This window comes from Lissotriton vulgaris, chromosome 9 (assembly GCF_964263255.1).
Source record: "Lissotriton vulgaris chromosome 9, aLisVul1.2, whole genome shotgun sequence".
In the NCBI taxonomy this organism is placed as follows: domain Eukaryota; kingdom Metazoa; phylum Chordata; class Amphibia; order Caudata; family Salamandridae; genus Lissotriton; species Lissotriton vulgaris.
In genome coordinates, this window is record NC_141697.1 from 76985077 (window position 1) to 77003533 (window position 18457).

At 48.7% G+C, this 18457-nt stretch overlaps 1 protein-coding gene across 7 annotated transcripts in view; it reads left to right on the forward strand.

The window, feature by feature from the left end:
* DCAF4 (DDB1 and CUL4 associated factor 4) overlaps nucleotides 1-9482 on the forward strand; it is a 185848-nt gene extending 176366 nt beyond the window's left edge. For all 7 annotated transcript variants that reach the window (XM_086937072.1, XM_086937073.1, XM_086937075.1 and 4 more), the window contains one exon: nucleotides 8769-9482. In XM_086937072.1, coding sequence (XP_086793198.1) covers nucleotides 8769-8977 — 209 coding nt within the window. In that variant the 3' untranslated portion in view covers nucleotides 8978-9482. The remainder of the gene's footprint in view (nucleotides 1-8768) is intronic.
* Nucleotides 9483-18457: the final 8975 nt, after the last annotated feature.

The following is an 18457-nucleotide window of genomic DNA, read 5'->3' on the forward strand; positions in this document are numbered from 1 at the left end:
AGAAGAACTGCTGAGCCCTCGAGAGAACCTGGCGCAGAGACCCAACACCGGACAACATGACTGCCCTCAAGCTCGCCACCCGAAAACACCACCAACTCATCCACGCCACCAAGAAAACTGCATTCAAAGAACGACTGGACAACAACGCACACAACAGCAAGGAACTCTTCAACATCGTCAAAGAGCTCTCAAACCCCAACGCCGGAAACAACAACATCACCCCTTCGCAAGACCTCTGCAACTCCCTCGCCTCCTACTTCCACAACAAGATCGCGGACATACACAACAGCTTCAGCTCTCTACCGACGAACGCCACGACCGAACCACCGCCCTCCACCACCACCCTCCGCGCCTGGACTCCGATCAGCACCGAAGACACCGTCCGCAGGTTGAACTCCATCCACTCCGGGTCTCCGACCGACCCCTGCCCTCACCACGTCTTCAACAAGGCCGACGCTGTCATCGCACCCCATCTGCGGGACATCATCAACACCTCCTTCGACACCGCCACCTTCCCGGAGAGCTGGAAGCACGCCGAACTCAGCGCCCTACTCAAGAAGCCATCGGCCGACCCGACCGACCTCAAGAACTACCGCCCCATCTCGCTGCTCCCGTTTCCAGCAAAAGTCATCAAGAAGACCGTCAACAAGCAACTGGCCGCCTTCCTCGAAACAAACGGATCCCTCGACCCCTCGCAGTCTGGCTTCCGAGCCAACCACAGCACCGAGACCGCCCTGATCGCAGTCACCGATGACATCCGAGCGCTACTCGACAACGGAGAAACAGCGGCCCTCATCCTCCTCGACCTCTCCGCGGCCTTCGACACTGTCTGCCACCGTACCCTAGTACAACGCCTCAGCAACGTCGGAGTCCAGGAGAAGGCACTGAAGTGGATCATCTCCTTCCTCGCCGGAAGGACACAGAGAGTCCGTCTCCCTCCGTTCAGATCTGAAGCCACCGAAGTCATCTGCGGCGTCCCTCAAGGCTCCTCGCTCAGTCCAACCCTCTTCAACGTCTACATGAGCCCCCTCGCAGACATCGCACGCCAGCACAACCTCAACATCATCTCCTACGCCAGCGACACCCAGCTGATCCTCTCCCTCACCAACGACCCCGCCACCGCCAGAGCCAACCTTCACGAAGGGATGAAAGAGGTAGCCGAATGGATGAAGAACAGCCGTCTGAAACTGAACTCAGACAAGATGGAAGTCCTCATCCTGGGATCCTCACCCGCCGCGTGGGAAGACTGCTGGTGGCCCCCCGCCCTAGGCAGCGCACCCAAACCAACAGACCACGCACGCAACCTGGGCTTCATCCTGGACTCCTCCCTCTCCATGACCAGACAAGTCAACGCCGTCTCCTCGTCGTGCTTCAACATACTGCGCATGCTACGTAAGATCTTCCGGTGGATCCCCACCGAGACCAGGAAGACGGTCACCCAGGCCCTCGTCACCAGCCGTCTGGACTACGGCAACTCCCTCTATGCCGGAACCACCGCCAAACTCCAAAAGAGACTCCAGCGGATCCAGAACGCCTCAGCGCGACTCATCCTGGACATCCCCTGTCGCAGCCACATCTTTGGACACCTGAGAGACCTGCACTGGCTCCCGGTCAGCAAGAGAATCACCTTCCGTCTCTTCACCCACGCACACAAAGCCCTACACAACCAAGGCCCAGGATACCTCAACAGCCGCCTCAACTTCTACGCTCCCAAACGCCAGCTTCGATCGACCAGCCACGCCCTCGCCGCCGTCCCCCGCATCCGAAGAGCCACCACAGGGGGGCGGTCCTTCTCCTACCTCGCAGCCAAGACATGGAACTCCCTCCCCACCCACCTCCGCCTCACCCAGGACCACCTCGCCTTCAGGAAGCCACTCAAGACCTGGCTGTTCGAGCAGTAGCGGACCCCCCCAGCACCTTGAGACCCTCTGGGTGATTAGCGCGCTATATAAATGCGATGATTGATTGATTGGTCTGCTGCTCATGTATTTTTGGCACCAAGGAGATAGAGGGGGAACACCGTGCGCAATCGTCGGCTGCGGACGAAGGGATCTTCTCCCCCTATGACAGCTCTGGCTCCAACCTGTAAATCTAGGAGTTCCCACCAGCGCAGCTGTGAGTACTATGGCACCCCCACCTCGCCTCCAGCCTCACGCATAGCAACTCTTCTCAAAGGGTTGACTCTGGAGCACCAGAGACAGGCTGCTGGGCCACCACTGCCTTCGAACCGTGGTTGCCACCAACCAACAACTTCAGACATAATGCTCAACCCCAGCTTGGTGCAGAAGAAACCATCAAGGCCTACTATTTCGGGACAGACCACTCCTAACTCGGAGCCTGTGTTGAATCGGCACAGAAACAAAAAAGCAGTCAGCTGAGACCATCTACGTCAGAGTCAAGACCATCAGTGCTCAGCAGCAAGGTAGGCCATGAATCTAGGACTGTCAAACCGATCCTTCATAAATTACAAGAAGAAATCGACCCCCACGAGAAACACCTGACGATCCATCCACATACAGGCCACAAAATCATCCACCCTCCTGGAGCTGCTGCTCAACGATCTAAACGGCAATTGTCCTTTGAAGAAGACTTGGGCGTGCCACCTCCACCAAACCTGCTGGAGAAAATGGACCAGCCTACAAGCCCTTTGCTTTTCAGTATTCCAGCATCCGTACCTGCTCCAGAACACTCACTCTCACCTCCTGCTTCTCCAGCTGGCACTATATCATACACACCTCAAGGTCACCGAGTTCAGATATAGATGGGCATTACATGGGGATGCCTCTGACATCCCACCGCAGGATAATTCCTGGGTTACCTAAACTACTGACCCAACAGCGATACAGATGCTGATCTATGCCCTGCAAAACCCTCCCCTCCTGATGATACCACTTCCTACCATAAGTAGGGCTGCCACCTTCCATAAAGTGGTTCTGCATACTGAGCCGTTGGAGAATGATTTCCTTTTGGAGACCCTTTCCTAAACACAATGGTCCGCTAGTACCTCCCCATGCTTAAAGGCATGCTCCATCACACCCCAGACATCTTCCATGTCCCCGTACGAGCTAGGGTAATTACGCCAAGCTTGGACAAGAAATACAAGGCTTCCCCAACTGACCCACCTTACATCCGAGGCCTGCTTCCACCTAGCTCATTAGTGGTAGCTACTGCAAGAAAAAAGGGTCAACTCTCAAACCAACTAGTGATGCCCATCCACCAGATAAAGAGAGTAAGAAAATAGATACTGCAGGTAAAAGGGTAGCTGCAGATCGGCCAATGGTTGGTAGATAGCCAATTCAATTGGGTTTCTTTCTCAATATGACCGAGCCCATTAGGACGAAATGGAGGAACTCCTCCAGTATCTCCCAGATGAACACTAGAAGACAGGCTATGATAATGTCTCTGAAGGGAAGCACATCTCAAACACCACCATATGCTGCACCCTAGATGCTGCTGACACTGCTGTTAGGCGGATTAACTTTAGTGTCCTTCTACATAGGCAAAACCTCCTTAATCTAGCTTTCAATGGGGAACATCTTTTTGGCCCACAGATAGATCCTTTATTAGAAAAAATACAATGAAAGCAAAAACAATGGGTGCCTTTAAGACTCCTTCCCATTGCGAGTCCTTTTGCCGCTCATCCTACTGTGGAGGTTGCAATACCACTTCCCCTGAAACCTCCACATCATAACCAAAACGCCTCTTCCAGGGGCTATTTTTGGGACTCTTACAGAGGGAACAATTCAAAGGGCAGAGATGAAGGTGTAAACCCCCCCCCCCCCCCCCCCCAAGGATCTGCCACCACCAATAAGCCGTAACTAAACTCTCATTCCCTCCAATCACATAACACCAGTCGGGAGTCTATTCCAAGGGTTCTTTCTTGCTTAGCTGAATTTTACGCCCAACCAGTAGTTGTTGGATATTATCCTACATGGTTATTGTCTGGAGCTCAATTCTCCTGCTCCCAGCATTCCACCTCGCACAAACTCTCCCCACAATGCCAGAGGTTACTTAGGGAAGAGGTCCAAGCACTTCTTCACAAAGGAGCCATAGAACCCACACCTCACCATCAATAGGGTACAGGAGTATACTTGTTATACTTCCTTATGCCCAAAAAAGACAGGTCCCTCAGACTAGTTTTAGATCTCAGACCTCTAATGAATACATACTGTCAGAGCACTTTCACATGGTCACTCTTCAGGATGTTATCCCACTACTACAGCAAGGCGACTTCATGGCCTCACTTAACCTCAAGCATGCCTTTTTCCACGTTCCAATCTGTCCAGCACATTGCAGGTACCTGAGGTTTGTAGTATGCAAGGTACTCCCTTTCGGAGTCACTACCGCATCCAGGGTCTTCCCCAAGTGCCTCGCGGTGGTGACCGCTCACCTACGCAGGCAGCGCATTCATGTCTTTCCCTATCTGGATGATTGTCTGATCAAGAGTGCCACTCATCTAAAATGTCACCAACATACTCAGGTCACCATCAATTTACTTCACGAACTAGGCTTTACCATCAATACTTTAAAATCATATCTCCAACCCCTTCAGATCTAACCTTATCTAGGGGTAATTCTCAATTCAGAGATGGGCTTAGCCTAATCATCATCATAATCATCATTACACCTTTATTCAGTTGCTAAAAAAGCCATAAAAGAATACAAACAACCTCATTATAAAATCATCACTAAAACAATTTGTCAATAAAACAGAAATATCCCACACAGCCTGAACAAAACATTGATTAAGCAGGTCACAAACTCTTAGACAGCTCACAAAAAGGATAAAACAGTAAAGATAACACATTCGTTGAGGAGGATCTGGGAGTAAACCAATGCCGACCTTACTTGGGAAAAGTTCAAAGACTTCAACAGGGGCATTTAAAACCACTTCCTGGGCCAGCTAAAATAGGAGCCAAACATTTCAAAATGCAGGGTGTTCTGCGGAGACTTACTGTCCTGTCTGCAGGGCTACCTAGTGTCTGGCGAGGCCCAACCGCATGGGGATGCCAAAAGGTGATGAAGCAAATTATACCTGAACCTGGCCAGGAGAAACCTATCTCGCTGATGTCGAACCTGACCTAGATGTGGCTCCACACACTGCACAGTTTTCAGTAACATGTGACCCCGCACTGATGGTTTCTGCAGGTGATGTTGCTCTCTATCCAGGAGGGCTCTATCCTTAAACAGTCTTTTGACACAAACCAGCTCTCGTGAGGAGAAAAAAGTAGGGTCATCAAAGATATCAGACCTCCCATAGGAGGCAAAAGCTGCCTTCCTTCAGAATTGTCTATCCACAATATTTTATGCAACCGATCAAGTGCCAGACAGTCCGCAAGGATCAACCGGCTTAGTTTTAATTCTCCCCACTAGTCCATACCTTCATCCATCACAGTAGGGTGCTAAGGGAAACCATATCCGTCACTTGACCAAGGCCAAGCTCCCCCTTCACCGAAAATGCTGGGGTGGAATGTGGACCTGTGCTACCTGAGGAAGAAATTTATTCTCTGCAGCTTGGTTCTTATCCAAGTTTACATATCCTCAAACATCACTCCCCTACCGGAGCTACGATATGCATTTAGCATGATGAATTTTTAGGAGGATCCTTGGTGCCTATGAACCTCTCCTGATTGCAAAACTGGAGACAGCCCCATAGTTTTAATAAACTCAGATCTTCTGGCCTTGATTAACGGCTTCTAACAATTTTTGGTATCAAATAAGATTCCCTAGTAGGGGAAAGCTGAGACTTTACCCAAGGTATAATTGGCACCTTATAGGTCTTGCTGCTTATGGGCCAACTACCATAACAGACTTAGAAAAGTTAACTGACAAGCCCAAATTCCCCATAAATGAAACAAGCCTGGCCAAGAGTAGATCCAACCCCCGGGCTGTGCACACCATAAGAACCGCGTCGTCCGCATATAATAAAGCTGGGAGGGATCCAGCCCGCCCCTAGGGCAGTCCGTGAGACTCCAACCCATTCACATATAAAGAAAATCAAAAAGCGGCCTCCAGCCCATTCACGTATAAAGTAAACAAAAATGGGGCAAGGATCCACCATAGCCTACTCAAATTTCGCCAGATACAATCCTCTTGGGCACTCCATCCTTAACCAAATCAACAGGTTACAATAAAGACAGTTATGCGCCTCCTAGGCATGATGGCCTCATGCATCACTATAGTACCCCATGCCAAGTTACACATGCATCCATTACCAGAGTGCTTAGTGCACCAATGGTCTCAAGCTTGAGGGTAAATCGGAAGATCTAGCGTGGGTCGGCTGTTAAACTTGCCACATTCTTTAGATTCCTGAACCCATACCTGCTGTCAAGGATTGAACCCGTGGTCTCAGAGTTTCTTGGAAACTTTGCTTCCATTGGTAAGTAAACTACTGGTATACATTCTACTAAACCTATGTTAATATTACTGGGGCCCCTGTACTCTAAAAAAAATTAATGATTGGTGATGGAACCCTACAAATGGCTCCTTATGTGAATATATTGTAATTAGTGCCTGCAGCTCTGGATCTTAGAGCCCCCTGATGCTGAAAAGGATATTTGTTGTTGACCAGACACAGGAGCATTTTAAGATTGGTCAGCCATTTGAGAATCACTTATTACTTAACTGTGGGTGGATTACTAGTTAAAATCAGATTTGGGTAGACTTTTTGGGGCCACTCAAACTGTGAGGTATAGTAGTGGGCAGGAAGTAGCTTTATAAGATGTTTGATTCTGCTGTGCTACCTTTCGCCATGATGCCGACTGAGAAAGAATTAACCCTTAATAAGGCAAACCTTATAGCATGTCTAAAGTTTCTGTTGCTCCATGTAAGGTTTTTATTCACCTCTGCACGCAGATTCATGAAGGCCTTCAACTTTCAAAGGACTCTTGGCAGTGATGGTTTAGTAGATCAGATTACCAACCTAGTTTAATTTGATTGTGTCTGTAGTGAACTGTCACCTCAGGAGCTAATGGTGCAGCCTGATTTTTTGTTTATGGAGCCGGTTAGATTTATGGTAAAAGCTAAGTTTTAAGGGAATTTAATCCTGGGTTCTCATAGATTCTGGCAGGTTGCCCAGAGCTGAACAGCCTGAATTTGTAGACTGACAGAGTACGTTCAGCCCTGTAATTGTAGCTTGGAAGTAGTCTTTGTCCAATTAACTACAACCAAGAAAGTAGGGAGGGGCTTGCCAGTGCACAGGTGGCATTAGATTCGAGGGCGGGGTCCTCTTTCTGATAAAGAATGGGAGGGAGTTCGTGAAGGGGACCTTTACGAATGCAAGATTAAGCTGTTCCAGTATAATGTTGTCCATCAGGTGTACCGCACCCTGACTACGCTGCATGCCATTTACCTGACACGTTCGTCCTCCTGTCCCCATTGTTTCAGGCAGGGACGAGACTTTCTACATATGTTCTGGGGGTGTCCCGAATTAGATACTTTCTGGCTGACAGTTTTGGAGTCCTTGAATGCAGTAATGGGGTGGTCCTTTCCCAGGGGTGTTAGTCAGTACCTGCTGAGGATGATCCTGGCTAGGAAGAAAATAAAAAGCTTAGTAGGAAGTTTCTCCTCTTGTGCTTGGTACTCGTGAAGCCAAAAGTAGCCATCAGGTGGTTGTCTCCTGTATCTCCAAAAGTGTCTGAGTGGCTGCAAGATGTGACTGAATGGGTGGTGGCCATGGAGAGGCACATGCGAAAAACGCATAGAGATAATAAACTAGCAACTGACCTGCAGTCCTAGGCAGCAATGCTTGGCGAGCTTCTGGAGTCCCTGGATGCCCTGCCCCCGTGAGATGTGTGTTGATAACCGGGGGGAGGATAAGTTGTTTGAATATGGGACTGAGATTGGAGAGCGCTACTACTGTATATGATCATGTGGGGACATAACTTTGAATCAGTTTTTTACATTGGGCCATTTCCTTTAAGCACCATGTGTTTCCTAGTGGAGCATGATGGGGAGGGAAGGTTATTTTCATATTTGAGAATGATATTTTGAAATGATAAACAAGTCATATTTGACATGCCCAAAAAAAACTTATACAAAAAAAAAGAAAGTAGGGATCCTTAAAGAGAACTATTTGGGAATGCAGTAGTTGATAATGTATGAAAAGCTTTTCTCTGCACACCAGGGCTGTTTGTGTAAGCTTAAATATGGCATGCAATCATAAGGAGATTCTGGTTGAAATTTCTCCTGACTAAGTTATATCCGATATTTAAGCTGCTAATTCTCCCACTAGCTTTTATGATCTGAAAGTGAAGGACTGATTAATTTAAGACTAAGGCCTCTGTAAAGGGGTGATGCCTCTGTTGACAGATTATCACACTTGTTTTTATCCTACCTCGTATTTTATTAAATGAGACATGGGGTGTAGTACAGTTTTCTCATAGAATAGAATCTATTTGTCAAATTTGGTACTTAGTGCCTGATATAAATCTTGACAGATAGGATACTTTGTCACACACTTGACGCATATCCCATCTGCCGTATTAAAAAAACATTATATCTTATGGCACTTGTAATGTGGCGGATGGGATATCCGTCACGTTTGCGATGGAGTATCCTAGCCGTCAAAGTTCTAAATCAGGCCCTTAGTCTATTTCATTAACACTGACTCTCTGCTTTTTGTGTACTCTAGATGATTGAAAATATTGGTTTCATTAGCTAGGATTAGTGGCTGTTGTGCCATTAGTAGAAACTAATATTTAAAAAAATGATTAAGGAAGTTCGTAAAAATTAATCTAATCTTTGATTCACAATTTTTCCCTTCCCAGTTGGTCAAGATTGCTATACAAGGATTTGGAACATTCAGGACACGCATCTTATTCGAACCATTCCTTCTCCGCACCCAATTTCAAATGATGCCATCCCCACTGTGCTGTTTTCGTCACAACTTGGAGGCAGACAAGGTGTTCCCGGCCTACTCATGGCCGTCAAGCAGGACCTCTATCACTACTCCTACAACACAGACGATTGTTGTTAGCCCTTAAACTCAGAGAAGGCATCTGGTTGGCACAAGGTGTAGGTGTCATGATGCTATTTTAAAGGTGGAGCAAAAAGTTGATTTTTGACCTAACTTATTGGTTGGACTAGTTTGCTGCTTTCTTCTGCTTATCGGCAACCTCAAGATTTTTGGTGAAGCCCTCAGGTATTTTTGATCAAGCCCCTGTGGCAAAGGTCCTCGTTTCCATTCTAAAATGTATTTTTGGCACAAACTAGATTTTCTAAGGAAACAATATGGTTGGATGCACCAGAAGCAACAACAAACGTTTCACAGGCTCAAAAGACCACAGTTAAAGGAAATTGCTGGCCAAACATAAGTTATCCCATGAAAATATGACGGGCGATGTGTTAATATAAGAAATGATGACTAAAAAAGCTTTTATCATATGCAAGTGTGTGATTCAGGAACTCCTCTCTCTCCCTTTGTTTCATTAAATGATTTGTTTGTACCTCTACTGCCGGATGAGGTATGGACTTTCAGTAAATGAAGTGTGGGCTGTGGTCTGTCATGAAGCTATTGTTTCTTGTGGTAATATTCCACAGTATAACATCCCTTTCATATCATGAAAAGTTGCAGCCTACAAGATTTACAGAATAGCCTATTGGTTTATTAGCCACCAATTATCTCTCAGTCTCTTTGTTTGGCAGTTGGCTGCATACAGTTACTTCTTATGTCTGATAGTAAACTGCCTCTTGTTCCTGAAACAGCACCAATATGTTTTGCACATAACATCCTCTGCTTCTTCAGGACTTTATAAACTATTTGATGATTTTAAAAAAAAGAGGTAGCAAAGAAAAATACAAACATATATGGAGAAAAAGACATTAGTGATAGAATAAATATTAAAATGTATCTTCATATTTACTGAGAGATGTCTAAAATGTAATTTTGGCAAAGGGAAATACCTGATCTTTCCCTTGTAATCTGTTGGCAAATAACTCATGAATTCGCATTGCTGGACCATCAACTAAATACATTTTACATTTCACTTGTATGCTTATATATATATATATATATATATATATATATATATATATATATATATATATATATATATATATATATATATATATATATATATATATATATATATATATATATATATATATATATATATATATATATATATATATATATATATATGTATGTGTGTGTGTGGTATTTGTATAGCATAACCCTATCCAAAAAGTGGTGTACAAGGTCAATTGCAAATATGCAGTCAATGAGTGATAGGATATGTAGCTGGATTCTGGGAGCAAAACTATGGTGGGTCAAAATTAAATATTGTCGATCTATGGAGCAGATTCATTTAGAACCAAAGGTTATTACCATATAACACTGTAACATGTATTATTAGTACCCATCCGTGAACAGGCTAAAAGCAAAATAGATTTTGAGATAGAAGGAAGAATATCCCGTTCGATTTCTAATAAACATGATTAGTAATATGTCCATATTTTTACAAATCTAGCGTCCTGTTCAAAACCTGGATTTTGTAGTATGTAAAATGGTACTACAGTAGTACTACTCGCAAACTACAAAATGCTATTTACAAACTTACGTGCAGAGACCTCTGCCTCTTCTATGTTTTCTATTCTGAGCTCTCCTTCCATATAACCATCATTTTGGAGAAAATATAGGGGGACCCACAGGAGTGGCTGGAAAATTGGGAGTATATACTACTAAATGGTTGGGGTTTAGGCAAATTTAGGGAGGGGTTTAGTGAGGGACTTGCAATTAGAAATACACACCCACACAAGAGAAAGACTATTGCAATTCATACACTACACTTCTAAAGTTTCTACAGCCAGAATGTCACAATGCAGTAGTAACTTTATTCCACCTCAGCTGTGTAGTAGCTCTAGCATCAAATACGGCCTCGCACACGTACCGCAATGCACTCCAATGGAAAACAATGGAGGCCCAAAATAATAATATTGCAAAAAAGGAAAATATTAGGAATAAGTTACACCTTTTTGATTTGTTTTAAAAGTAGGTTTACTACACTTAGAACACACCGGGTAATACCAAGGGGTGTGTTAACTGTGAGCTCCACCACACATCTACAGAGGAAGCACATGCAACAACCAATCACATACAGGCTGACCACATAAGAAATTAACTCTCAAACAAAACATTTTTTTTCCTTCAGTATGTCCATAAAATGTTTTGTTGCTCCGCCCCTAATTCTGAGGAAGAATTATTTGAGGAGGAGAGCGAGAGGCATTACAAGCAAAGGATCAACATGTTTGGCATGTCCAGGGAAGTAGTCCTTGCCGGATATCATTTCCCACCTGAAGAAATCCTTGATGTCTCAGACTCAGAGCAGAAGCTTGATCGACCTACAGCTCGATCCCAGACTATGTGTGCCTGTGTCAGAATTCTAGCTGCACCCCATTTCTCATTGAGAACTGTATATACCTCACCTTGTGAGTGCTCTACAGGTATCAGACTGTACACAGAAACTTTAAAACAGTTCTCCTGCTCGCCTGCAAGTGACATTAAACCCACGTCTTTCCGCTCTGAAAGTGACGAACAGTCACATTTGAGCACCACCCACACACATTAATGTCAGTTCCTTTCTTTTTGCGTCTCCATACACAGATCCAGAGCTCCTCCTTTCTCTTTTTGACCATGACATTTCAACATTATCAAGTGTGCAAGGAACAATGTCATCCTTTAAATTAACTGGCTGGGATAGAGCAGGTGCTGTCGCAACCAGATGTCTTTGACAGAACGTTTCGAAGTCTGAGGTGCCTGAGTTTAGAACGTGACTGCAAGACCTGTGACTACTGCAACCAGATGAACCTGAAGGCCATACAAGACCATGAGGCCACCTTTATGCTGGAAACATAAGAGGACTCTGCACCTTGCCTGGTCGAAGTTAAGCGGAGGTCCTATTCCCTCTATCAATGTTGTTCGTCACGGTCGAAGTCTTCAGGTAAGTCGAAGAAATGCACAAGAAGTCGTCGAAGAAGGAATCGGCCCTTCCTACCACTCGACGGACTCCAGAGAGACTGCTAGGCCATCAACGTGGCTTCCTGTTTCACTCTTCATCTGAACCGATCCGAGAGAAATCCCATGCCCATAGGAGATTTTGCAGCAAATACAGTCCTTCAAAGATGCCATGCCCATGCTAGGTATATTTGGCACTTTGCTGGGTCCCTCTGGTGCACCTTCAAGTCCAAATGATCGTTAGGGGACTCCAGTCGGATGCCTGTTGCCGGGCGACAGTTTGTGCCCTTAGGACCCCGCATTAGGTTGAGTACCAGCTCTGGCGCTATCCCCTGCGCCAGCTCCTTTTGCATCGATGTCAAAGCCAGAGGAGGATGTGCAGCCTTGGGCCCTCTCTGACTTCAAGCAGAATCGAAATTTGCCTAGCTTACGTAACGGTAAGTTTCAATTCTATTAAGGACACGGAGGCGAGGATTATGCTATATCTTCCTTCGCTTTATTAACATAAAGTCTCCACAGCAGCTTAGGAAAAGATATATAATAATAACCAAAAATGCTTTAAACATAAAGCATTGACGGAATGTTCAACAAATCAAACAACAACTCCCAAGAGTCTCTTTGTATAATGATAGTCCATAGTCCTTCCACTCTGTCCATCACCACTATAAATCCGGACTTCTCATCTTCTTCCTCCTCTTTCTTCGCGCAGATCACGCTTAAGCCTCATTGGTCCTGTTTAGCACCCTCGTTGCGTGTCGAAAAAGAAACAGCATCAGCGAGGTGGTCCAGAAATGCGACAACAAGGCGAGGAGCATTCAGTGACTGTTACAGTACCGACAACGTAAAGGAAAACGCTTTACTTACTGCCATACGGTTGGGAAGAGACACCACTGTAGCCTGGGTGGGATAATCCTCGCCTCCGTGTCCTTAATAGAATTGAAACTTACCGTTACGTAAGCTAGGCAAATTTCGATTCTATGTCAGGACCGGAGGCTTCAGATTATGCTAGTTCAAAGCTTACTTACCACCAACTGGGCCAAATCCACCACCAGCTTAAAATAAAACCTCTTAAAGGTGGAATCCGAGGACCAATCTGCCGCTCGCATCAGGTCCTCCAAACGAGCACCCACCGAGAATGCCTTAGAGGCCATGGCCCCCCTGGCGGAGTGTGCTCCAAAGAGAGAAGTATTGATGCCCGCTTCTTGCATGACCCACCGCACCCACCGAGCAATAGTGGGCGAGGAGACAGCTTTGTGTGGCTTCCGCAGGGCAATCAACAACTGACGCTCGCCCGGAGGGCGTAACTCCAAAGTCAGGTCCTCATATGCTTTGAGGCATTGCACAACACACAACTTAGGAGTGTCAAGAAAAGCTGGATATGAAATGGACCGCGACGACGTTTTAGTGCGTCGGCCCACGGTAAAAGTAACCCCATCCGGGGAAAAAATACGTGCAGAGACATCCAGCGCGCGCACATCAGAGACGCGTCTACAAGAAACCAAACATAACAACATGGCCAACTTCGCCGACAGCTCCTTAAGAGACAGATAGGAATTGGCCGGCCAAGACAAGAACAAATTCAGAACCAAATTGACGTCCCAAAGGACGGAGTACCTGGGTTCAGGAGGCAACGCGAGGTGGATAGCCCGCAGAAGCCGACAAACAAAAGGGTGTTCCCCTACTGGATGGCCATCGATGTTGTCGTGGCCTGCCGAAATCGCCGATCGGATAGCATTGATCGTTCTATAGGCCAAGCCCTTGTCGGCTAAATGCGCCAGGAAATTCAGCACAGGAACGAGGCCTGCGACCAAGGGATCCAAACCCCTTCGTAAACACCAACGCATCCACTTAAGCCAAGCGGATCTGTAACGCTTCGTCGTACTATCGGCCCATGCTTTGGAGAGCAAGTGCTCAGCCGACCCCGAAAGGCCTGGGAGCGTCCAGCGTCTCCTGAAAGCCTCCACGCCACGAGGCGGAGAGAGTTCTGCGTGACGAGGGGATGAGGTTCCTGATCCGGATTTGTCAGGAGCAGAGGAAACAGGGGGAGTAGGATTGGAAAATCCCAAGAAAGTTCCAGAAGAACCGGAAACCACACTTGAGACCTCCAGAGTGGCGTAACCAACACCAGCTCCGCTCCCTGGCGGCGTATTTGGGCCGCCGCTCGCATGATCATGGAGAACGGGGGAAACGCAAACGGCTGTTCCCGACTCCAATCCTGCAGAAAGGCGTCCGTGGCCTCCGCTAGAGGGTCCGGCCTCCAGCTGAAAAAACGAGGCAGCTGGTGGTCGAGACGGGACGCAAAGAGATCCACCGAAAAGGGACCCCAGAGAGCTTGCAGCCACCGGAAGACCTCCGAATCCAGTTTCCACTGGCTGGCGTCCCTGAGATGTCTGGAGTGCCAATCCGCCACCTGGTTGGATTGACCCGGCAGATACTCCGCCGTCACCGCAATGTGACGAGACAGGCAATAATCCCAGAAGTCCTTCGCCAGGTCCGCCAATGCGCGGGAACGAGGGCCTCCTAGATGGTTCACATAACGAACCGCCGAAATATTGTCCATCCGTAGCAGGACACAGGCGTTGACCGAATCCTTGGTCCAACAACGAACTGCGAATGAGCCCGCCAGGAGCTCCAAACAATTGATATGCAATCGTTGTTCTTCTGAAGACCAGGCGCCGCCGGTGGAAAAATCCCCGCACCGGGCGCCCCAGCCCGACCTGCTGGCGTCGGACTCTATGATCAGGTCCGGAGCTGAACCGAAGATCGCCCGACCATTCCATGCCTCCATGTGAGACAGCCACCATGACATTTCCTCCTTCACTTCGTCCGTGAGGGGGACCCACTGATCGTAACTCATCCCACGGCGCAGATGTTGCGCCTTCAGACGTTGGAGAGCCCTGTAGTGCAGTGGGCCTGGGAAAATCGCCTGGATGGGGACGAGAGAAGACCCACCACCTTGGCGATATGTCGCAGGGACGTACGATCCCTCGCGATCGTCTGCCGCAGCAGGTGTCGTATCTTTGTGACCTTCCGACCCGGCAGGCTCAAGACCGCCTGCACCGAGTCCACCACAAAACCTAAAAAGGTGATCTTCTGAGTGGGAACCAAAACCGACTTGGAGCCGTTGACCACAAACCCCAGTCTCTGGAGCAGACCGACAGCTTGTCGCAGCTGGCCCCCAACACCTCCGGGCACTGCCCCATGAGGAGGATGTCATCCAAGTATACTAACATACGGACCCCCTGACTTCTGAGAAACTCCACTACCGGGTGGAGAACCTTCGTGAAGCACCACGGGGCCGATGAAAGACCGAACGGCAGCGCGGTGAACTCGAACACCTTGCCGTCCCACAGGAATTGTAGGAAACGACGATGAGGGGGGTGGATGGGGACGACCAAGTAGGCGTCCTTGAGATCCAGTCTCACCATCCAATCCCGAGGGAGGAGTACGTCTCGAAGGAGGTGGATACCCTCCATTTTGAAATGTCGATAGACCAACCACCCATTGAATTCCTTGAGATTGATCACAGGTCGCTTGCCCCCATCCGTCTTGTCCACTAAAAAGACATTGCTGAGGAACCCGTGTGGGTGGCGTGTTGATAGGCGGATGGCCCCCTTGCGCAGCAAGTCCGAGACCTCCCCATCTATCAACTGCGCGTCGGACTCCGAAAAGACCATTGGGCACGGGGGCCTCGCTTGCGTGGGCTGGTCGTAAAATTCTATGTGGAACCCTCGTACAGTTTGCAAGACCCAAGCGTCGGCAGTGAGCAATTCCCACTCCCCGTAAAAGCTTGTCAGCCGCCCCCCAATAGGAACTTGATCCAAACAAAGGGCACTTACCGGGGGCATTTCCCTGTCCGGAGTTCTTCTTGAACCCTCTGCCGCCGAAGCGTTGCCCTCTGGTGGGGTAGAAGTTGGTATAGTTGGCAGAGGTCTGGTATTGACCTCTTCCGGAGCCTTGTCCTTTATTGTTGGTCTGCTGGCCACGGCCGATCGCGCGGCCCCTACCGCGACCGGCCCCTCCGGAGAAACGCTGGTGAAACACCCTCTTAATGCTGGACTGGGCCTTATCCAGCGACGTGAACGTGTTCACGAATTTGCCCAGTTCCCTGATGAAGGGTTCGCCGAAGAGGCCCCCCTGGGCCACAGCACCCGCCTCCGACGAGGCCAGGTCCCCCAATTTTGGGTCCAATTTGATCAGGAGCGAACGCCGCCTCTCCGTCGACAGGGCACAGTTGGCGTTGCCCAAGAACACGATCACCCTCTGGGCCCAATTCGAAAGCACCTCCGGGGAGATGACGGTGCCATTCGCCCTAGCCTCCTCCGCCATATCGAGGATCTTCGTGGCGGGCCCAACCGCATCTAACAATTTGTCCTGGCAGGCCCGCCAGGACCGATCGATTCCCTTCCTGGTGTCCTTCATAAATTTCGCCAGGAAGGTGGCCATCTTGGGATCCAATTCCGGGGTCATGGCCACTTTCCCTTCCAAAGTTGGTCGAGGGCACTCCCCACGCAGGCAACCCCTCGCCTCCTTCTCCAGGGGCTTGCGCAGCCTGCCCGCTACAAATTTCGCCACTGTCTCCCCCGGTGTCCAGGCCGCGGAGCGGGGGTGGACGATCTCGTCCGGGTCCAGCATGCCCGACTCATCTCCTTGGCAGAGGGTGCCGGAAGCCAAGATCTGGTCGACTCCCCGTCGTCGTCGGTGTCCGGAGAGTCGTATACTGGAGAGGCGGGGGCCGTCCCCCGAAGCGCTAGGGTCTACCAAGGGCGCAGGGGGCACCGCCGTTGCCTTTGCCAGGAAGGCGTCCCGAAGACGCTCAAACGCGCCCCTGTCCACACCTTGGGCCTCCGATGACGGCCCCTCCTTACAAGGCCTCTTCGGGGCGGGTGGCAACCCGCCGGACGTCCCCGGGAGATCGGGGATCGGGGGCACATGCGCCGATGCCAGCTTCGCGCATTCTTCCACGATGCGGGCGGAAAGGCGGTCTTCCATGGGGCCTACCACCTCCGTCACGCAGCGGTAAATCGAATTGTCCACCGCCTGGTAGAATTCGTCGTCCTGCAGATAGGGGTAAGGTTCCTCCTCGTATTCCCCTTCCATCCTTGAACCAAGGGCAAATCTGGGGCACCCTGTAGGGCGGCAGTCGAGATAAACTCGGATATGGCCAGGCCAACCGGCTGCAATCACGTTTTTTGGCCAACTGACGTGGCAGGTGGGCTGCACCAACCCCCAAGCGCGCAGACCCTCCTCGCCGGGACCGGGTCTTCGCACCCCTCAAGCGCGCTAAGCCACACTTTGAATCAAGAGGTGCACAAAGGACACCCGAAGGCGGATCACGCGGTCAGAGCCGCAATACAGACCCCAACGGGGCGTCAGAAGCAGGAAAGTACAGACCCGGGGCACCAGGTGTCAGAGGGGTACGCGAGGGCTGGCTCCTGCGCAAGCAGACTCCACGGCGCGGCTCCTGGCACTGCGGAGGCGCGCCGAAGGGTCGGCGAGACGACAGGCCGCCCCCTGGCGGTCTACTCACGCACCGCACACAAGTGGGAAAGAAAAAGGTCGCATAGGAACGAAGAACGTTCCCGCAACCGGGGACTCTGTAAGGGAATAAACCATGCAGTGAGTCCCCCAACGATCATACACAATACAATCATCGAAATATCGAAAAAAGGAAAAAACATGAAAAGCATGAAAACATGAAAAAAACATGAAAAGCACTTATCTGGCTGCGGGAGCAGCGAAGAAAGAGAGGAAGAAGATGAGAAGAAGATGAGAAGTCCGGATTTATAGTGGTGATGGACAGAGTGGAAGGACTATGGACTATCATTATACAAAGAGACTCTTGGGAGTTGTTGTTTGATTTGTTGAACATTCCGTCAATGCTTTATGTTTAAAGCATTTTTGGTTATTATTATATATCTTTTCCTAAGTTGCTGTGGAGACTTTATGTTAATAAAGCGAAGGAAGATATAGCATAATCTGAAGCCTCTGGTCCTGACATAGAATCTATCACGACCAAGATTGTGCCCGGATTTGACCAACACAGTGAGTAGCCCTTCGGATTTTGATACTTTGCCCTCACCATATGGTAGCACCCAGACTTCACACAATCTTTTTGGCATGGAGTCAGACAATAACTATAATATAGGGAATGACTGGATTCCCCAATATGACCAAGAAAACTGATATGTAGAGCCTTAGAATGCCAGTTTGCTGGATGCTTCACCAGGTACGTGCCTTGTGTCCTCCTCTAGTCCAGCCATGGACAAAAGAGTCTCTTTGGCAGTGTGATGCAAAGGGCAGCAGAAGTCCTAGATTTAAAATTACACACTATGGAAGTAAAGACTAATGTATTGACAGAAGTACTTCAATGTGGTCTGTTCCCGCAGAGCCACCATTACCATTTAATGAGGCCCTTTCGGATGCTCTTTTGGGAACTTGTTAGAAATGTTCTTGTTACCTTTAGCTGCACCAACGAACCAGCCTTTCTCACTCAATATCTGC